This window comes from Musca autumnalis, unplaced genomic scaffold (assembly GCF_047663935.1).
Source record: "Musca autumnalis isolate F117 unplaced genomic scaffold, ASM4766393v1 scaffold_2, whole genome shotgun sequence".
Lineage (NCBI taxonomy): Eukaryota > Metazoa > Arthropoda > Insecta > Diptera > Muscidae > Musca > Musca autumnalis.
In genome coordinates, this window is record NW_027411755.1 from 268,772,866 (window position 1) to 268,796,301 (window position 23,436).

Here is a 23,436-nt window from a genome sequence, read left to right on the forward strand (position 1 = left end):
TATTTGTAGAAAATTATATTTCTTTACCAGACGGTCCTTCATGAATGCATAAATGTGAAAAGAATTATGTAAATTTGCCAAGAAAGAACGTGGGGTAACCTATTGAAGAAATGCATTATTTTCGGGAAATTTTCGCCCATAATTATCTATTTTTTCTCGTAATTTCCGATTTGTCTTGACATAACAAGATTTTCGAAACCCTATTATTATATTTCAATACATTTTATGTCAAATATAAAACAGAACTTGCGATTTTTACGACATAGAAACCAAAAATGACTTTACGTTACCTTAGCCAGGATTACGTTTCGTTGCATTTCCGAACGCTGACTACATTTATTTTCCTAGGAGACCTCAAATATTGTTGCAGAAGGACTGCTATTAGCTGTTTTCGTCCAAAATTCGAGAATAAAATACCATAGTTAATCGCATCTATCACATTTTTCTTAAGTATTTCGGATTTTCGTCCGACTTTTTAGTCATGCAAAATATTTATTTAAATTGTCGTTATTTTTACATTTTTCTACAGCAAAGGCACTCTATAAGAAGAAAACAACAAAAATTGGTGGTACTTTGCTTCAAAAATCCTTAAGTACCACAAATATATAGTGCTTCTAGGTGTACCTAAATGATGGAATAAATTAAAAAATTTCTTTTGTTATTTTTAAATCTTTCTTCCTTATAGTAATCCCCATCAATCGTATCATATTTTAATATAAAATATGGAATTAATAACGATTTTATTCATTTTTGAAGTTTGTACGAATATGAACTTTGCATACTGTATGTATATTGTTCATTTGCTTCCATCAACTTATATGCTAGGTGAGCATGAGGACTCATGTATCGAGTAGTTCATTCAATGTAACCGTTACACACAGTGCCATTTCAATCAAATGCAGGTCGGATACCTCCCTCAAAAAATGTCAAACATCCTGTTTAAATTCTGTATTCGAAGTTTTTTTCATTCCTATTGCAAGTATACCTTGGGGCTCTTTGTGCCACACTTCTTGATGTAACAGAATATAGTTCGTGATCTATAAATTAAGAATGAAATATTGAACGGAATGCCTTTGCATATTAGTGTTGGCAATCTCGTTCGTTGAGCGGATCGATCTGTTTCATTCCGTTCACCAAAAAGATCCGGACCCATAATAATTTCCATATATTTTTAATTTATACTATAAATTAAAAAAATCACTACACTCGACACACAAGATATTTGTTTTGTTCATTCATCAACGCGTAGCGATGTTAACAAGAGAGAAACTAAATGTTTTCATTGTACTAGTGAAGCAAAAAGAACGAGAGGAGCCACCTGAACGAGATGTGCTGAATAACATAATCTAACAGAACGATGTAAAAGAATGTGCTCAATATGGCTCCGTTCGTTCTTTTGAAAAAGTTCGTTCTTTTGAAAAAGTTCATTCATGAACGACACAACTCTGCAACCCAATGCATTTGTGTTGCTTGTTTATCTGCAAAGCTAATTGTGGTAGTTTTTGTTTCTGCTGAAGCAGAATGACCATTTAGTGATCTAAATGAACGATATAAACGAATGAGCTGGATACGGATCCGTTCGTTCTTTTAGCAGAGTCGTTCATATGGCTCGTTCACGAACGACACAACTCTAGTAAATATGTTGGTCCAAAATACTTATACCAACCCCAAAATAAAACTCAATTTTTTAAATATTTATTTTTTCTCATTGTTTTATATATATTTATACGAATATATTCCTTGTGTTATATAATTTGTTGTCATAATTTACAATATGTTTATTTTTTATCTGAGATAAGTTGTTTGTTGTAATCATTTCGACATGTCCAAAAATAAGGACAGTTAATGTACTATTCGACGTCAGGGCAACTTTAATGAGGGTGACGATCGATGATGAAGAGGATATGCAGGCGGGATGATTGAGGCGTTTTTTTTTAATTTATTGCTGCCCTTATAACTTTTTTTGTAATATCTACAGTATAATAATTTACACCTACATATAAACTTAACAGAAATTAAATGCCATCTAATTCGCCCATTTTTCTGCCGTTCTCTTTCTTCGGAGACATAACAACCAACAATCGTTGTTATTTACAATGAAAATGATGATATTGATACTAATGCGTTTGAAAACTTTACTGGAAGGGCTATGTATGTACAATGAACTTAACCGAACTAAACGGAAAATATGAAAACTTCCATTTACAAAAATAAAGTAAAATAATGCCAACAGAAATATGTATGTATGTCGATGAGGGATGATTATTGTTTCCATGCTTACGAAGTAAGAGGGTGTTACAAGTGTGTTCGGCTTCTTTGGAATTTTCTTGTCATTCCGTCTGGATTTGTTTGCAAATATTTACATAAAGAAGTCAATGTTCGCCTTTTACATTTCATAATAAAATTTTAAATGTTGGTCTGTGGATTTGTTTTTGTTTCTTATGATACATTTGTTTACATATCTTTTAAAGATCTTTTTATTGAGACAATGTACATATGTATGTGCATAAAGATTGTGTTCATATTTGATATAGCACACATTATTCATATACACATATCTATGCAGGTATTGATTGCATTGGTAGTAAGAGATTTGGTTGTGAGTGTTTCTATTTTGTGTCAGTTAGTCCCAGTTTAGCGAGATTTCCTAAGGTTGTGGCATCACCGGGTTGCAGTCTTAGGGCTTCCTTGTAGCTAGCTGCGGCATTTGATGTACGCCCTAGCAGGTGAAGGATAGCACCGAGATTTGTGTGCGCATGTGCATCTGAGGGTCTTAAATTCACCGCCTGAAAAAAACAATGATAACATATACATTGCTTCAGTATGGATACATATGGAGAATTTTCAATAAGTCCACATTTACCGACAAACAAACAATTGCCAAATGTAAATATGAACCAAGTTATTTAGGTGGAAACAATTTCCCTACAACTACTCAGTAAGAAAAAACAAGAAGACACAAGGGGGATATTTTTTAATGGTCTTACCTTTCTATACCAGAACTCTGCTTCCACCTTGCGATCCATTAGTCTCAAAGCAGTGGCAGCTGCCACTACCAATGAATAATCTCGTGGCGCAAGTTCGGCCGCTTTTATTCTATAAACTATAGCTTCGGCCAAGCGTGATTGTGAAGTCAGAAATTCAGCTAAAATAGGCCAAAAATAATTTGAATTTAGAAATTGGTCTGCAATGCGTTCAGTTAGGAAGAAACTCTGAAAAACTTACCATAGTGATGATGAACACTGGCTTCTTCAGGTGCTAATTGCAAAGCGCGCTTAAACCACATTTCCGCCTCATGTATTCTACTGCTCTGTAAATATACAAATTACTGAAATAAGGGGGATTTTCATTTTCCGATGCTTTTTGAGTGCTTACATTTCTGGCCAATGTTATGCCATAGGACAAATGAGCAGCAACTTGATTTGGCTGTAAATCCAAGGCCGCTCTATGGTGTCTTTCCGCTTCATCCCACTGTTGAAGACGTCCAAAAATATCACCTATTCTATGGTAGAGAACATCACGCTTGTAGTAGTTGTGTGGCAGCTCGTGAAGAGCTTCACGATATACCGCCAAAGCCCTTTGGAGTTTCCCCTGTTCGACGTACAGAGCTCCCAATTGCAGGTACGATGTAATGCGAGCATTTTCATGCCCTTGTCGATCTCTGACACCTGTGCCATCCACCTTAGACCCTTCATGCAGCACCTGTGCCGCATCCTGGCATTTACCCATTGCTATCAGCGAAATGCCCAAATTCAAATAAGCCACTGCAAGTAGAGTAGCGTAAAGTTGAATTTAACGTAAATATGCGAACAATGTTTACTTGACCAGTCGTCATCACTTACCGGCTAAATTAGGTCGAAAATTCAAGGCCTTTTTGAAACTCACTACAGCGGCTTTATAATTTTGTTGATTCTGATATAAAATGCCTCTGCAATGAAAGATAGAGAGAAACGTGAAAGGGTGGAGGTACATTAATTAAAATTGCTCCATTAAATGCTAATTGCATTTGTTGGCTAGCAAACACACACAAAAAAAACGGAATAAATGTCTCCGATTGAGTGTGTATGTGTACACATGCATATATGTATTTGTTAAAACATTAACGTTAAATACATTAAGTCAAAGATGGGAGAAACATTGATATGCCCTAGGCGTGTTTCGGAAAATTTTGCAGGCAAATAAGTCTTTAATGTTTTCATTATGAAATTGCTAATAAGTGAATACGTATATGGGCAATATTATTGAAAATTTAACATCGTTGAAGCCAAGGTTTACCCCTTTATAACTCGCGAATAGTGGTTGTATATTGTACAATTTAAATGCTTTTGGATAAAATGAAATTTTTTTAGACTTGGCAAAAAATATTGGCCTTCAAAGTTGATTTGCGTGGAAGCTGTGGCTATATTTATTGTTGGAGCAGAATACATGTGTGTTTTGTCTTATTGTTGTCGTTCGTCGTTTGTATCGTATGGGTCTTTCATTTTTTTATTTAATTTAAAATTATTTAATTTAATATTTTATACGGTCCAACCTAATGTTTTGTTTGTTCGTTCCACCCTAATGTGTGTAGTACTTGTACTTATTCCCTTTTGTGTCGTGTCCGTCGCAACGAGAAACAACAACAACAATGCCTACACAGCTTAGGCATTTGTCTGTTATTAGTTTCGTCGTCCGTTTTGTGTTGGATGGACAATCACAACAACAACACTGTTGTTGTGATTATTCGCCAGTTCTGTATGTATGTTTGTTGACATACATATTAGTAACTGTGGCCCTTCTCTTTGTGTTGTTTTGTGCGAATATTCTCGTTTCTAATGTTTCGATCGTTCTGTTTGTTTTGATCGTTTTAATTCGCTTGTGTTTCTTTTTTTATTTATGTGGCCCTACAAGAGGGATTAGAAATAAGGAAGTTTAGTTGACTTATAGCCGGCAAACATAAACCAATAAAAATTGTATATTTTTAAAACAAAAAAAAAAAACTATCGTGTTTTAATTAATTGATTTCGGGCACAAATAAATAAAAGCTTTCTGTGCGAACATTTTGGTGACCGTGACAGGACGGTTGTGATTAAGTTAAAGTAGATTAATTATAAATATAATTAATTGAACAAACCTTTGAATAAAGTGGAAATTTTCGTGGTTCAAAATTTTTTGGATTTTCGTTGTTGTTGCTGTTGCTTAACAGATTCGCTGTTGCAACTTAACCAAATAGTCGTCCACTTTATAAACACAAACATTTTCGTTGATTAACTTAAATCACTGCCGCCGTGAAAATTATTTTGATTTCTCGAAAAGAATAAATATTATTCTTTAACAGAAAGTTAATTTTTGTGTCGCTCGAAAAAAGTTGGTGTTACGCAATCTTAATTGGTGACACATATACAATCATACAAAATTTCGTGGAAAGTGTTTGTGTAATACACTTATACAAAAAGAGTTGTTCTAATTGGTATTAGAAAACAATACTTCGACGAAAAGACACCATCTTGAGTGAAACCTGTGATTTTAAAAATATTTTTTGGCGCAATTATTTTAAAAAATCGAAGCTACTTTCTCTTCGTTGAATTTTCTCGTTTCTCTTACGTTGTTCTCAATTTGGTAAAAATGCCTAAAGACGTTATGGAGTCTGTGGAAGAGAATGCTAGTAGCTCGGAACTAGCTTCTCTTAAACAACAACGTAGCTCAGTGAAAAAGAACATTACAAACATTCAAAAGAAAGTGGAAAAAGATGGCTCGAAAATGGATTCGACCATTTTAGAATGTCGGCTCGAAATATTAGAAGAGTATTTTAAACAGTTGTGTGATATACAAAGTAAAATTGAAGCTCTTAATGCAAATGACAGTTCTCGTATCGATTTAGAAGAAACATTTATCATGGCAAAATCAAAAATATTGAAATTGATAAAGAAAAATTGTGGTCCAGTGTCTATGGAATCTAGTTTCATGAACGCTTCAATAGCATGTGGTTCAAATTCTCGTTTGCCTTCACTGAAGTTGCCCAATTTCAATGGAAAATATAGTGAATATCAAAGATTCATTACTGCGTTCCATAATATCGTACATGAAAACCCATCGATCAGTATAATTGAAAAATTTAATTATTTGTTGAACTGTCTTTCGGGTCCTGCCTTAGCTGTCGTCGAAGCGTTTCAAGTTTGTGAAGAAAACTATGAAAAAGCTTTAAATCGATTGGAAGAAAGATATGACAATAAAGTGCTCATATTCTTAGAACATATCGAATCGTTGTTCAATGTTCCACAAATGCCAAAAAGTGATAGTGTCTCATTGCGCCATCTTATTGATACCGTATCTGCTGTTCGTGGTTCGTTGTTGTCGCTCGGCTCAGAAGCAGATGTCATGAATGCAATTTTAGTGCATATGGTGCTTTCAAAAGTGGACATTGAAACAAAAGACAACTATGATGAGAAACAAGACTTCAAATCGTTGCCCTCATGGGACCTGTGCTACGAACTTTTAAGTCGTCGTTGTCAGTTTCTCGAAAGTCATAGAAAGAGAACTGAATTTCCTGAAAAAGTCATTCCAAACAAACATAACTCTCCTAGATTCAATCGGTCGGCTCATACTTTTGTCAACTCAAATTCGAATTGTTCATATTGTAACTCAAATGAACATAACCTCTCAACTTGCTCGTCGTTCGCTAACATCGTTGTTTCGGAACGTTTTAATTTCGTAAAACGTAATGGACACTGTATTAACTGCCTTCGAAAAGGGCATATGGTCTCGAAGTGTTCCTCAAAATCTCGATGCAGAGTTTGTGATTCTGCACATCACACAATTTTGCACATCTTCAGTAGCCCAGAACAACCTACTACATCGAATTCGAATGGTAACTCACCGAAACCATCAACCAGCTCAAAGCCAGTTTCGTTCGTGGCTCGTTCCTTTCGAAGAGCTATAATTCCGTCTGCAGTGATTCTGATGAAGGATAATTGTGGTTCATTTCATACTGTAAGAGCTTTACTCGATTCGTGTTCTGAGTTGAATTTTATTTCGGAAGAAACAGCGAGGAGACTCAAACTTAAATTTCGTCCATTCTCTCGAGAAATATCGGGAATTGCAGAAGTTCGAACTTCAATTAAGTTTTCTGTCGACACTACAATAAAATCAAGAAGTAGTTCTTTCGAGTGGTCCTCCAGTTTCGCAGTTACCAAAACAATCTCGTCTCGTCAACCTGGTGAATTGATGAATACATCACAATGGAAGATTCCGCAGAATATTGAACTTGCAGATCCGTTGTTCTACAAGCCTCAACGTATTGATGTCCTTCTCAGCGCAGAAGTTTTCTTCGATTTGTTATTAGATGGTCGAATTTCATTGGGAAATGATCTACCGTGTCTCACAAATACTGTTTTCGGCTGGATAGTTGGTGGTTCGTCGCCTTGTCGTTCCAATTCAAATTCGTTGATGTGTAACTTAATCGTAAGTACACGAGAACAAAATATTGATGCAACTTCGAAACAAATCAGGGAAATTGAAGAGTATTCCGAATCTTCTACACCATGCAATGAAGAAGAACAAGTTTGCAAATATCACTTTATCGAAAATAGTCGTTTTGATTCTTATGGAAGAGTAAAAGATCGTCTTCCATTCAAGAAATTACCCAATTATATTGGTAACTCATTGGAAATATGTCGTAGACGTTTTTTGTCGCTCGAAAGACGACTTGAACGTGACTCAACTTTAAAATTGATGCATGAAGAACTCATGCAAGAATATGTGTCGCTCGGACACATGTCGCCCTACAACCAATCGTCGAATAATTCGTCTTATATAATACCTCATAATTGTGTTCTCAAGCCTCAAAGTTGTTCTACAAAACTTCGAGTCGTATTTGATGCTTTCGCTGACACTTCGTCGAATCATTCGTTGAATGATAAATTGATGGTCGGTCCAATAGTACAACAGGATTTGATCACCACACTCCTTCCGTTTCGTTGGATCAAATACGCTCTCACTGCAGAAATATCAAAGATGTATCAGCAGTTTCGAATTGAAGAATCAGACAGAAGGTTTCAAATCGTTTTGTGGAGAAATAACGGAGATGAATATATAAAGGTATCCCAACTTATCATTGTTACTTATGGCTCATCGGCCGCCTCTTTTTTCGCCAATCGTTGTTTGTTTCTCATTACAGATAGATACAAAACACCTCATCCAAGTGGTTCGGAGGTCTTACCAGAAGATCTTTATGTCGATGACGTACTAACTGGTTCCGATATTATCGAAACTCTAGCCCTCAAAAGGGACGAGTTAATCCAAACCTTGAAATTGAATGGTATAGAATTGGCTGAGCGGAATATCAACCATGCGTCTCTCATTTTGAATGATAGTGAAGAAATCGTCATTAAAGCGTCGGGCAACGACATCATAAAAGCCTGGAAACCTCAGCAAGATGTCGTTCTTTGTAGTATCGTGTTGTCCGATGTCAAAAATACTACAAAAATATCAATTTCGTCGCTTGTATTCAAAAATCTTCGATTTTCTTGGAATTTTAGATCATCTTGGAATCATAAATCTTTAGATAGCCGTGCTGGGGGGTCTCTCCGTAAAACGTGGCTCAAATCAAAATACAAAATGGAAAACTTCGTATGGTCGTTGTATTTTTGGACTAACTTCAAGCTAGTATTCAATTGGATCAGACAATATTCGTCGACTCTGAGTTGCTTCGTGGCACATTGTGTCACAAAACTCGGAGAAAGAGCTAGAAACCTGTTTTGGAGTCATGTTTCAACAATATGTATTCCAGGTGATATTGTGTTTCGTGGATATTGTTCTCACCCAGTTTTGCTTTCGTTTCGTAATCACTCGTTGCTCCAAGAAGATGTGTCCAATTGGTTTGATGCTGGTGATGAATTTACCATAGAAGTTCCAGAATGTAAAATACCTTTGATATTGCAATGCTGTACTTGTGGAAAAATTGTCGTTCCTTGTATTCTGGATAAGGATGTATTATATTTGAATCGTATTCGAATAATCGCTTTTGTTTGTTTTTTCTACAGATATACAAAAGAATGTTCTTTAACGAACATTAGAGTTACCATCATAAATCACATTGGAATAGAGTACAAAGTTTGGGAAACTTTGTCTTTCTTTCGCAAACCATCTAATAATATACACAAATGTTCCCGAACAATCGTCACAGTCATTCTATCGTCGCTGCAGAAAGTTTCGTTATTTTTGAAACGTTTTCAAACTGGTATCAATGACGTAGACCAGTTTCCAAGTTCAAGATGTATTTCGAATTCGCTCATCCCATACACCATGTTATCCGAAGGTCGTCCAAGAAAACCACCTATAGCCAGAAGAACATGCTGTCGCCCTATCCACAGAATTGCTCCACTATCAGAACAAGATGTTTGAACCTGGACGTTTCAACGGGCGGAGGATGTTGGAGCAGAATACATGTGTGTTTTGTCTTATTGTTGTCGTTCGTCGTTTGTATCGTATGGGTCTTTCATTTTTTTATTTAATTTAAAATTATTTAATTTAATATTTTATACGGTCCAACCTAATGTTTTGTTTGTTCGTTCCACCCTAATGTGTGTAGTACTTGTACTTATTCCCTTTTGTGTCGTGTCCGTCGCAACGAGAAACAACAACAACAATGCCTACACAGCTTAGGCATTTGTCTGTTATTAGTTTCGTCGTCCGTTTTGTGTTGGATGGACAATCACAACAACAACACTGTTGTTGTGATTATTCGCCAGTTCTGTATGTATGTTTGTTGACATACATATTAGTAACTGTGGCCCTTCTCTTTGTGTTGTTTTGTGCGAATATTCTCGTTTCTAATGTTTCGATCGTTCTGTTTGTTTTGATCGTTTTAATTCGCTTGTGTTTCTTTTTTTATTTATGTGGCCCTACAAGAGGGATTAGAAATAAGGAAGTTTAGTTGACTTATAGCCGGCAAACATAAACCAATAAAAATTGTATATTTTTAAAACAAAAAAAAAAAACTATCGTGTTTTAATTAATTGATTTCGGGCACAAATAAATAAAAGCTTTCTGTGCGAACATTTATGTTAAAAAATGGGTTGAAGCCAACATGACTTTTTTTGTTTTCTCTCGATTTGTGATTAAACCACATTTTCCCGATTTTCCTGTCAAAGTGAAAGTAGAAGCCAACTAAATAAGGATCATCCCACCAATGTATAACTTTTCAAAATTTGATCTGTGTCTACCATTAAATGATGCTGACATTTTGAAGCCAGATTTTAAGTGTTTTTTTGAAATTTTCTTATAATTTCGTTCCGCAAATAGGTTTTTCAAAAACTCATGTATAGGAATGATGAACTCACGATTCTGGTTTATTTGATATATGTGTCGTGAATGTAGCCTACACAGCTTCAGAGAAATCTGTATCCAAATACGAAAATTTTGTGCGAACAAATTTCTAAAAATCATATATTTCGGGTCTAATTTGTACAATTGGCATTCGATTTACTAGTGCATGATTGCGAATTTTGGATTTATACGTTGCGGATCCAATAAATCATTATTCGTTAAAATCCATCTACTAAAACGCGAGATAGGAGAAATTCCAAGGTAGGAAAATCACATAATATTGTTTTTGAAAATATCGCGCATTTTATCGCGTATTCTGTCGGCCGCTTGCACTACTATGAAAAAACTAGTGCAGCATCTTCCTTTTTGCGGAAACAGAGATTTAAAAATTTCACTGATAAGTGAACTACATTAATTTATCCCAAAAATAGTGTGTGAGGCTACATCCACGGTTCTTGACTGATTGCCTTGAAATAGGTATATATCGATGCAGATTTTCATGGTGACACTAAAACCGGATGCGGAACGAAATTGTATGAACTTTGCGCAAATTAGCGATGTTTTATAGGTTTTTTAATGCTAAGATGCAGCCGATGCTACATTGGAAAATTATTTTTTAATAAGATGTTTGTTATTATAGATGTATTTTTGGGAATGAATTTTGGATCACATATATAGAAAACTTTGTTAATTAAGTTATTGGCTGTATTAATTTTTATGTTCATCGGTTGCGTTGAGTAATAATTCACCATCCGTCCTGAAGCGGTTGGTTTTGTGTACCAATCTGTGCGTATGTAGTCGTTTTCTCGTATATACGGTATCTGATTTTTATTTTCTACCTCCACAGTGAATTTCAATTTGTTGTGGTAGGAGTTTAGCAAATGTAGAATAATGTCGGCATGTTTTCTGCTCACAATTGCAAAAATGTCGTCTACATACTTTGAAATTAATTTTAAACGGATCCCTTTTTGTTCGAGTTCGCCAGTTACGTTGTCAAGTAGAGTATCTAAAATGATATCGGCTATGGTTGGTGAAAGGGGGTTGCCCATAGGCATACCATACGTCTGATTGTAAATGTTGTCCTCGTATTTGAAATAATTATTGTCTATAAGACAAAATTGCATAAGCCCCAGAAATCTTCTCTTTGGAATCGTCGTATGTTGTTGAAGGATTTCCCACTTGTCCAAAATATTCTTAATAGCTAAGTGTATCGGTATATTAGTAAAAAGTGATACCACGTCAAAAGAAACAAGAATATCATCCTCATCCAAACATATTTTGCTAAGTTTTTCTTTTAGTTGCATCGAATTCTTTATATTATAGAGTGGGGAAATTGCATGTTTTAGTATTTGGCCAACATGTTTTGCTAAACTGTAGCAGGGGACTTTTATAGAAGATGAGATTGGTCTCAGAGGAATACCTTCCTTGTGGATTTTTGGGAGGCCATAAAGTTCTGGTGCTAAATTTCTCTATCTAGCGGTTTATTTGAACTCTATTTCCGTTTAAGAAGTCTAATGATTTATTTCAACAACCCGATAACTTTCCTCAATGGGAAACCTTCTATGTGAATGTAGATAAAGCAAAATCCGCCCATTTTCTTGGCAGTTTCAAGAAAAATAAAAGAAGTACTCCCATAGAATTTTTCCAATATTTTCAACTCTAGAATGCATGTGAAAACTATTATTCCAAACCAAAATTTGTTTTTTGTAACACAAATATGTGCTTATTTCGGCTATAATATCCTAACTACTATCCCGATGATTATAAGTGTGGTCTCATTTGATTCCCCGTGAAGTCTTTCTTTAAAACTCTTACTTTTTTTGTAATTTTTGATGGGTAAATGGATCTATATTTTCAAAAAATTCGGATTACATTTAAAATTTTGTCAATTTTTTGTAAATTACGCGAATGCTGAGTAACATTTTACAAATATTATGCAATCTACTTAATGACGTCACTTTGTGAAAACTTTTTAGTGACAATTGTGCTCAATAAAATAATTAGCGTTTTTATAATAATTTTTTCTTAAAAGCAGAAGTAAAACCGCGATAACATTTGTCCGTAACAACCAAAAATTTGCTCGCGAGCGGATTTGTACTGGGGAATTTTTTCTTAACCTATGTACCAAAAATCGTTAATGTAGAGCAAAAAGAAAAAAATTCAATTTTTCGGAAATGGAATATGAAATAATTGGCAACATTTCCCATATATGTATGTTATGGTTATAAATTTTGTGCATTTTTTTCCAAATGTCAAAAATACCACCACATAGTCGTGTAGAGCTTGGAAGAAATATTAAGAAGTGTGTTGTCACTTTTTCCCTATCTTTAGAAAAGCTCCCGCACCGATTGCATAGTTTTTCATCGCAGTTAGTTCTTTAAATTTCTCATTAAGACAGGAAATCGTTCTTCAGATTTTTTCATTGAAATTAAATACAGTCTTCAATACTGGACCACTCTAAGTTATTTTTGGCTAAACACCTATATTTCAATATACAATTCGGTACATATAAATGTTTTCTTTTCAAAAAATTAAAATCACAATTTTATAGAGAAAAAAATTATGAAAAGGCCTTTAGTAAACCACATCGGTGCGGGAACTTATTTGACCGAATCAGACATAAAATCACGTTTTTGTTATCAGGACAATATGCCCCACATGGTACTGACGTGGTATTTTTTTGGTTATAGCCCTAATGTATATGTAAATATATATGACATAGTTATACAATCAAGGATTTATGCATGTTCATACTGCCCACAATTAAAATGCATATTTCTTCAAAATCTCAATAACTTTTCGATTTACTTAAATATATATTAATACATCATATTCCATATCCTACCCCAATTGGGTGTCTATTGTATTTTTTTTGTTTATTATTCCAGTTTATTATGGCATAGCTCTCTTCCATTATTTTGTTCGAATTGTATTTGACAGAAATGGGTTTTTAGTTCCCAAATCTATGAATATGTGCTGCTATGTGCTTTGGATTTTACTGTCTTTTTTTTGGCAAATTTGTAGGGAAATCCGTTTAGTAGGTTTTTTTGCGATAGAAAGAAACATTCTTTGATTCGTTCTCTTGGCGTATATTTCAATGTTGGCATTGTTATTGTCGTTGTTGTTACTTAAAAAAGTATCATAGAATTGACGGAAATGTTTGTGTGAGCAACAAAACATTTCACAAAATATTATACTCAGCGTACACTCTAACTGTCTTTGTATGTGTGTGCATGTGTTCACGTGTATGTATGTAGGATATGCATAATGCCGATATTCCTATGATGTTTCTTGCTCTCTCATCCCGTACATGAATCCTTGCCTATTGGAGATTATGCGTTTCCCAAAAAAGGGAGTGCTGTGTTGCACTTTTTACAATGACATCAAGTCTTCTGCCTGGCTGATTGTTCGTGTGTAAATGTGTTTGACTCTTTCGGGGATTAAAATTACGTTGGGTACATTCAACATCAAACTTTCATATATTTTACTATGAATATAGCAAAAGTCTTTAGTTGAGATGACATATTCCGTTTGTTCGGATTTTATTTGTTTGCTTTAAGGTTTATTTTCAAATAAATTGTTACAAAGTGAAATATTTTGAAAACAGTTCCATTTTATGTTGCCTTCTGAGATTGGGTTCTGAAGAGGAAAATTTGCTAAAATATTTCGATATTTTTACTATACAGCATTTATTAACTATACATTTATTTTCCCGATTAACAATCCTTAGGATTCAAACATTAAATGTACCCTCCACTCGTAGCGTAGATAACTTGGAATATATATAACAGAAAAGAACATATGTTCATCCTGTTTACGTTTTGCCTTTCACATTACAATAAAATTTAATTTTTAGCGTGAAATGACCAAAATATTTAACACTGACATAATTTTTGTCATTAAACACAAAAAGTGTTTGTATCAAATAACCATTATTTTATTAACTTCATTTATTCATTCAAACTAGCCTTGACAACACGCACTTCAAATTCAATACTACATGTACATAGTTTACCGGCAAATCATGTTGGACCGAATTCTTCCGAAAAAAAGCAAGAAGTTTATTGCGTGCTAACATTTGCGGCCTCAACATCAACAAAATTAAAGTAACAAGTACGAATTGCAAACAGCAGAAAACTAAGAGTGTTTGTACATCGTAAATAATTTATAAAAAGCAAATACATGTTTGCTAACATATCCATGTTGCCGGCCGGTTTGCTGTTGTTGATAACCCGCCCGCCCACCTAAACTGCCAATGTGGTTGTAGACAACAATTCAACGTTTTTGTTTCCTTAACTTGTGTAAATCGAAATGGAATTACGTTTGACCTGAAAGTGAGTGCATGCTCAGCTATTCAAACACCATTTGCCGTCATCATCATCATCATCATTGGCAGGAACAGCAACGGCATCTTTATCAGTCAACGAAAAGGGAACTGGAGGGAACAGTGACGGAGTTGTGGCAACGATAGTGGCACAAACAGCATCTAAACCAAAACCAAACAACAAAACCGATAATCATTGAGCTGAATAATTTGATTTCTTTTCAATGACTACTCGTCGTACTGGTACTTGAGCACGGCAATGTTGTAATATTTGCTTTGCAGCTCCTTCGCTCACTCTTTCAACAACTCTCTATGTTTATAAGTCCGGGTACATTGCATGAAAGTCTGCCCTAAGCCACCCAGATGTACCGTTTGCCCGCTTGCCTCATATTTGATTCAATGAAGTTCTGCTTTCTGGTCGTATTTGTCGAGTTGGAAATAAAAAACACTTAACATAGGAATTCATCTTGATTTTCATTTCTCGTTTTCTTTTTTATCTCTTTGCTCGTTTCATTGTATGCTGTGTGTACAAACATACAAATAATCGAAGCTTGATATTGAAATATTGTTGTAGTTACATGGAAGAGGCTACGGCTCTTCTTGATGCCAGCTGCTTGTTACTGTTGCTGCAGGTACCGATACAGATGTTGGAGTTTCTCTATACCATCAGTTACAGTCGAGCAACAGTCTGACAGACACAGATACACATGACTGGCAAACTGACTGACTGACTGACGTGTGGTCTGTTGGTATACATACATACGCAGAGACAAGAATCAACCTAACAAACTAACTTCAAAAATACTTGATGTACTTGAAGCTATCACAACATCTTCAATACAAAGCAATACTAACCGGAAACAGTGGGCTACTATTTAGAACCCATTCATTCTTTGTTATGATGACCGGAAAACAAATTCCTTTTTATGAGCTCATTATTAGAGCAGAAGCCAGCATAAGAGTTCGTAGTTTTATTTCATTGATATTTATCGAATTGGGAACGAAATGAACAAAGTAAATTATGATTATTAAAAATACGGGAAGAAAAATATTGAAATATTCTGGAAAATAAAATTGAAGAAACTTTGAAGAGGGACAAAAATGCATTTGAGCTCAAATATGAGAATTTAAATTTCTCAATGTAAATTAATAATTGTATAGGAGAGAAAATTTAAATTTTAACTTAGTGATTTTTTCATTTTCAATATAAACTTACGAGTTTTCCATTTTTGGAATGTGGAAAATTAGTTAAAATATCCATCTTTTACTTCCTCCCTCCCTTCATTCCTGCCAGCTTAGAATCGATCTCGACTTTATGCGCACATATTACACTGTGAATTTTTAACCTTGTTATCGGTTAGTGAGAAGGGAAATACATATAGTAGACCCCACTTACAGGGGAGGTTTACAAGGATAAGAAGCCAACAATTCCTCTCATTTAGTCTTTCGTGTTGGCTTGTTGGAGATTTCAACTCAAGACCTCCGTGTGTACAAGGCAGGGCAGTCAACCAAAGCACCACGGTACCCACCCTACATTACTTTGATACTACACACTTTCTGCATAAACTCTAACGAACTTCTTGTGTGAAGCGGGCCATGTAAATTATTGTTGTAATTGACTACGTCTTTCCACTTGTTACGTAATTAAACTTTTTTGGCAAAATAAATGTTTACTATTAGAAACACTGTTCTGAAATTAGGATACTTTGATATATTATTTTTCTTTTCTCAGTTCGTGTGCCTGCTGGTTTGAGACCATCTTTGATAAGCTTTATTTGTGCTTTATTGTACAAAGGCAAAAATATAAGAACAATGAAATAACAAAAACATGGAAAATAATGTATACAAATCTAAATACACATATGTACATACATTTGTATGTATGTGCGCATACATACATATGCACATACATATTTCCTGATATCGTTAAGAAACGATATATGCCAAAAATACAAAATATCATCCAGAACACATCTAAATGCCATATCATGCTGTCATATAAACTCCAGGCATTCAAACATGCCACCCCCACCAGTGCTCCCTTGGCTAATAGCTTTCTGGCAATGCAACAATATGTATTGGTAATATGATCTATAATTCTATTCTATATCAAGCCGGATGCCATAGCAAAGACAAACGATGTTGCCTCAGGATGCTCAAAAGAATTCTTTGTATTTTTGTGGAATATGGTGTCAGTGCGGGGCCGATGATATGGCCACCAAATTGGTGGTCTTGGCATTCAACATATTGTTCTTTGAATGTATTTATTTTTTATTTTTCATTCAAACATCTTCTCTACATTGTTGTTGTTCGAAATGAGGTTTAAATTGTTGTTTGCTTCTCCCACTCTCAGCGGTTGTTTAAATTAATTCTATTCGTCATTCGTCTTCATGTTGTGCACTGTTTTTACAATGTTTGCTTTGCTTTCGCTGCCATTGTGGTTAAGAAATTTTTTCGAATGATTCCGTTGTTTACTTTGAATTGAATTCGCTTTGCGGTTTGTCTACCTTTTGTGTCCTTTGTGATGTTGTGCGCCATTTCTACTCGTTTCTATTGTGGTTTTAAGTTTATTTTTCTTTTCTCTGAAGAATAACAAATCTCGGAAATACCGTAAGCTCTATTGATTATATCGATGTGATTTGTGAAGTGTGTATTTGTATTTTGTATATACATACGCATGTATGTATTTATATAGGTGAGAATGAAGAATGCCATAGATATTGGGTGGGTTCTCTTAATCCACACTTTCACATTGTGAAGAACTTAAGTGATAATTGCAAAACAATGACGGTCTAAAATTATTTCAAAGAGGTTTATGTCAGATCCTATTTTCTATTAAAAATAATAGACTAGGCATTGGCAAATAACTTCTTCAAATATTTCATTATTCATGAACTGCTGTTTCGTTGGTAACAGTTTCATAATATTTTTAATATTAAATGCAAGAAATATAATTATTAAATGGATAGGACATTTTCGGCAGAAAGATATTGAAAATTGATAAGATACCTTAAACAGAGCATTATAAGAGGAGTTTTTATAATATAATTTCGAAGTCTCCCGCCAAAAAATGAATATAAAAAGTTTTACCTGGCTTAAATACTCACTGATATCACCTGGGTTATTGAAAGACTTTCCACATGATTTTGTGGCTACGACTTTAAGTCGTACTTCGATATCCCATCGAAGTATAGTCTCATGGATATATACGATTCAAGTTTTGTTCAATAGCACTCGCCTATCACAATCGTAAAATACGTATAGAAAAGTTGATGTTGTCAATAACATTGGCCTAAATTGTAAATATGTGCATATTCAAGTGTTGCTCCATGAACCTGTCGCTGCATTTGAATTGTCATAGTTTGACAGAAACTACACGTACATTTTCATTGTAGATTGGCAGAAACCACCTGCATAATGCAAAAGTGTTTTTGCCTGAATTCCATAACATTTAGAGAGAGATGAATAGCAAATAGCAATGGTCACAGCAACGAAAAGAAGCTGCTTGCCAAAGATGACGTTTCGACATCAAAATCGCTATGGCAAATGCCACATATGTATGCACATGTTTGCATATTCATGTCGGCAACTTCCAGCTAAGTGCAGCTTCACAATTGTCACCGCTGCCACCAAAAGTGGTAGTTCTGTTTTACTCTGCACTTCCATATTCATGTACCAGAACTACAGTTGAATTCTACCTATTTCGTCGTTCGTTTTTTTTTTTTTTTCATTTTCAATTCCGCCTAACTGCATAACTGAATAAGGTAGTTTTTTATATAGCTCTTCCCGCCGATACAAAAGATTCTTTTGTCCGTCGCTTAGTTTTTTGTCTGCAGTTCAGTCCTTCTTTTTCATTCGTTTCATGTTGCTTGTCTTTTAGTTGATGCTTTGTTGTCGTTATTGGAGAGGGGATTTTTGTTCTGTTTTCGCTTTTAAATGCAGAGATTTGTAAGCAATATAAATGCTCGTAAAATGGCACAAAATGATGGATGACATACTATATAGGCAAACATGTAAACTCTCGAATATACAGTATGTCATGTAAATATTTACAAGAAGAAAAGTGTTGGAAAATGGAAAACAAAGTGTCTTTGTGCACTCAAAAAAAACTAGAAACATTTCCTCAATCCATAATATCAACGAATAAAAATTGTTTATCGATTGCACAGTATACCATTTTTAAGATAATCGTGTGCACGCAACTTCGATTGAGGATTTTATAAAAGTAAAGACGAAAACGAAAAACACAATAATTGGGTTTTGTGTCGTCAGATCTAGTTTGGATTTTCTGGCCTCATTTAAAATATGACTTGACTTTTTAGAGCTAATCGGGGTTATGTACCTCATCTAAAAATCCCATAATTTGTATATATTTCGCAACATATTTCTAAAGTTGTTACTTTTTTCTGAATATTCCAGTATATTTTTCAACGACAATTTGGTAAATGTATCAACAATATATTGAAATCCCAAATATGACAATAAGCTGACAATGTGAACAGTGTTTGAATACATAATATAAACATTTTAGAATTTTCTGAATATTCGTTTAACTTCCAATAGTTTAGGTTCTACTGACCAGCAGTGGGATTCTCTAACGCATTTTTTTTGTTACCGACAAAAATCGATCAAATTAAAACGTAAAATTATGAATGAAAAATATGAAAAAAGTTGGCAACACTGTTGCTATCGGGAGAACTTAGCTACAACTTGTTTTTATTTGCTAATTTAATAATTTCGTTAGTTACCGAAATTATAAGCATTTTAATTTTACCGATTTTTGTCGATAACCAAAAATGCGTTAGAGAATCCCACTACAGAATTCTAAAAATTATGTAAAGTTTTCTATATTTTATCGATTTTGAAACACCAGATGCTGCAGTTTTTCCTAGTTTGTTTATTCTACTACTTTAGGGCTACAAATTTCCAATTAGATTCTGATATAAAACTGCGATCTTTAAAAAATAGTCGTTTTAGCTCTAAACTCGATCTGACAACACAGAAACCCAACTAAGAGTTTCTTAGCCCCAATATGTACTTTAAAAAAGTGCCTACTATAAGTTGTTTGCTTTTTCTCTGTGGTGCAGTGTCTTTAATCCAAACAGAAGTAATTAATCAACTAAGTGAATGTACCAGATTTTGTTAATTTGATAAGAATTTAAATCGTTTCTTGTTTAATTGGAGATCTCATTTTATGATTGTTAAAAATAAAAAAAAAAACTGTTTAATTTGGTTGCATCCTCCAGCATTTTCGTGTAATCGTTCAAAATAAGAGCAGGAAACGGAAATTTCGTTAAACATCAACAGCATTTGGAAAGTTTTATCCACCACTCATATACCAGTATTTGTTTTTTACCAGTATTTTGCTTTGTCTGACGTATATGCAAAATTAAGAGTTGTAATGGATGAGGTTCGTCCGGGCCAAGAAACGGTAGGAAATCCATTCATCTAATTCTGCACTCTTTGCTAAAGTCTTAAATGATTCTATTTGATGATTGGACAATTTAAACATCTTCATAAAATTTTTATCACATAATTCGTACTTGGTTTCAATTGTTTAAATACATAGCGTCAACTTTTGTTTCCCAATAAGATGTTGCAACCTATGCACTTTAGCTTTTCATAAAACACAACGTATTCTTCATATCCCAATCAATTTTGTACCGATTGACTTGCCATTTTTAATACATATTATAATATAATAAAATAAGTCATATAAGTTTTATAATAATCAATAATACCACAGGGATTACCTGGGGTAAACATTTCAAAGCAATGTACAAACAGCCCTGTAATGCACTTAAGCCAACATTTTTGAACTTGTGCATGAAAGCACTAGAAGTAGGTGATTCTTGTGGTCTATATTCGAGAATTATATTTGATGGGAATAAATATTACATTGTCATTAGTTTGAATAAAAACGCATACCTCATTCGATGTTATCATGCTTATCGGTAATTTTAGGTTTATGTTCAGGAAATTCCACATTAATATATTTTTCCTTTCAAGGACTTCCTGCGGTAAACTGTAATGTTTGGGTACTATAAAAGTGGACTAATATAGCGGAAGTTTGGACCATTTTTTCGCTCTACAGTTATCGTGAGCACCAGCAAGCCAGTCGGGTGGACATAGCTAAATCAACACCGAATTGTCAAACTTCATTTGGTCTTCATATATGAAGGGCCTTAAACAATTATTTCGATCCGACATATTTTCGCATACCAGTGTATGTGTGGGCATCAAGTCTAGGAATGCACAAAACGAAATGACGGAATGGCTGATGTGTCGAAGATGATGATGGCGACGTTGACGTCAATGATGCCGATGTTGAACGACCCATAAAATGTTGTGTGAATGCAAAAATTGTGCTAAGAGAGCGATAAATGCATCACATATACAATAAAAAGTACAAACAAGAACAACATAGCATGGCATACATTTGTAGTATATGTGCATTAGGGCGGCCCAAAAAACGAATTTTTTTAAGGCCTACCCCCTAAAATGTGTTTCCATTTGATTCAAAAACCTTTTATGACTATCGGTTAATGTTAGCCAGTGTGACCGGGATGTTTTTTTAGGAACAATAATCAACTGGTCAAGTTTTTTCATCGATTGGTCCATAAATGTGGCCTTTAGAGCATTTTTGTGAAAATTCACCTTTGCATATAGGGGAAACTAAGGCCAAAAGTTGCGCAAAATTCAAAATACAAAAATCGCGTTTTTAAAAACAAACTGTTAGTAATCAGAAATCTGACTCCTTTCTTCATTCGCTATTACCATCAGCAACTTTATGAGGTAAACTAATACCATGCCGCAGTCGATTGAACTCAGCCATTATGAAACCAAAAAAGTACATGTTCGAATACTAAGAAATTAGGCATTTTCGCGAAAATATATATTTTTCAAATTTTGTTTTTTTTTTGCATAGACTCCGAAAAAGATAAGCTTTTAAAATTTGCAGTTGGTTTTGCATCTTTACACTTTAATAGTGCGCTACATCTCCTCTTTCATACATATTTAATACGATATTTTTTAATATAAGTCAAATTGAAAAAGTCTATGTCCCCGTCGTTTCCCGACCATAGTTTTATGAGCTTAAGTCTCAAATATCAGATTCAATCATAAAAAATGCGAATGTTTTCGCCATTTCAAACAATCTACTTTTTTCTCAACTTATGACAAAATTTTAAATATTTAAGTCATGGCTTTTATTTCAAATATATAAAGGTTTTGGTTTCAGCGTTCTCTTAAATTTCTTATTCTATTTGTATTTATTTAAGAGAACGCTGAAACCAAAACCGTTGTATATAAAATATATGATACATGGTCAAATATGGTGGATTTGTTAGCATGATAATACTTAAAGTTGTACTGCAAAGATAGTTAAAAAATGAATACCAACTATTTTCAATGACCTTTCTAATTTATCGATCCTAATATTATGGCTAACACTTGGTATTTGCTTTCAGACAATTTTCGAAGCTCAGAAGAGATCTAACGAAATCAAAAAGTCATTTAAAGCCGGTTTATAAAACGTTATTGCTGGAATATCTCTTGATTTTATCTGAAAGTTCTTGGCAACATTTCCAGGTTGAGAATTGAACCCACATTCCTAATAAAGCGGGTCAAATTTGCTGTACGACTTATCAAAATTTTTCATTTTACTAAAATAAACCAAAAAACTGCGTAATATTTTAATGGGTAGTACAATTTTTCAATTTTATGATTCAAACCTATTCTGATGATCGCAAAAATTGGACACCTTTTTGTACATTTTTTTTATTATAATTGGGATATTTTCCGAAAATAAGGCAACACCGTTATGTTTTTTCTTGTGAATATTGACATAGTATAGGACTCCCAAAAACTAAATAATATGGATCTCTAATACAAACACATCCGAACATACCTTAACATATAAAAAGAAAAAATGTCAAACCTATTCAGATGTATGTACGAGTATGTTGATTTGTACCCCTGACATATGATATTTATTTATGCTCCTGCAGTGATAACCAACGCCGTGGTACCTACGCAGAAAGGAGGCGTCCAGCTCCGCTGATTATTTATATTTACATATTTATATTCCAATCATAAAATGTTTGCCATATTTTAAATTTTATCCTATATGTACCAATTTTCGCAATTTTCTGTAGAGTTATTCGTTAGATCGAAAATATGATGTGTGCCAAATTTTATGTCAATCGGACTACAAATGAGTTTTTTTAGGAGTTTTAATCAACTTTTGATATACATTTGGTCCCAAACAAATAACTATGAAAACAAATATAGCTCCGTTGACACGGGTTTACCGATCGCCATAAAATTTCATATATACATATGGTTTTTGCTTTAAAAATGTCGTTTTTTAGGTTTCTGGATCAAATGGAAAAAATTCAGTTTTTTGGGCCGCGGTAATGTGCATATATGTACGTATATATAACACGTATCCCTATCTAGAGAACATAAATGTATGTAGCTATTTATAATGCTGATTGAATAAGATCTCTCAGCCAAAGATTCGCTAGTATTTTATGCCTACATATAGTGAATTTCCACACACTCGCATATGAACCCTACATATCGGTGGATTTGAGAAAATCAGTATAGATATTTCCCATTCCACTAAATAAAGTTAATTATATTAAAAACATCAAAAAATACTTACAAATTAAAATGTACATCTGCCATATTTGGTCTATATTTGATGGCTTCTAACAGAACTTCCTCGGCTTCTTTGTAGCGAGCCAGAGAACTAAGGACACTTCCTAAATTGCCAAGAGCTGAAAATAGATGTGGATATTAGC

The 23,436-nt window shown here is 34.1% G+C and overlaps 1 protein-coding gene across 2 annotated transcripts in view; it reads right to left on the reverse strand.

Annotated features, from left to right (window-relative positions):
* Positions 1 to 2,474: 2,474 nt before the first annotated feature.
* The window catches only part of Tmtc2 (Transmembrane O-mannosyltransferase targeting cadherins 2), a 126,920-nt gene continuing 105,958 nt past the window's right edge, over positions 2,475 to 23,436 (reverse strand). Inside the window, exons 6-11 of one of the 2 annotated variants that reach the window (XR_012409771.1) lie at positions 23,298 to 23,412; positions 3,843 to 3,928; positions 3,376 to 3,764; positions 3,226 to 3,305; positions 2,988 to 3,145; positions 2,475 to 2,786 (exon numbers count right to left, since the gene is read on the reverse strand). Coding sequence is in view for 1 of the 2 variants with exons in the window: in XM_073964967.1 (XP_073821068.1) it covers positions 2,610 to 2,786; positions 2,988 to 3,145; positions 3,226 to 3,310; positions 3,376 to 3,764; positions 3,843 to 3,928; positions 23,298 to 23,412 (1,010 nt within the window). In the remaining variant the exon portion in view is untranslated. Of the gene's footprint in view, positions 2,787 to 2,987; positions 3,146 to 3,225; positions 3,311 to 3,375; positions 3,765 to 3,842; positions 3,929 to 23,297; positions 23,413 to 23,436 lie in introns of both variants that reach the window. The other variant, XM_073964967.1, reaches the window with a different exon arrangement.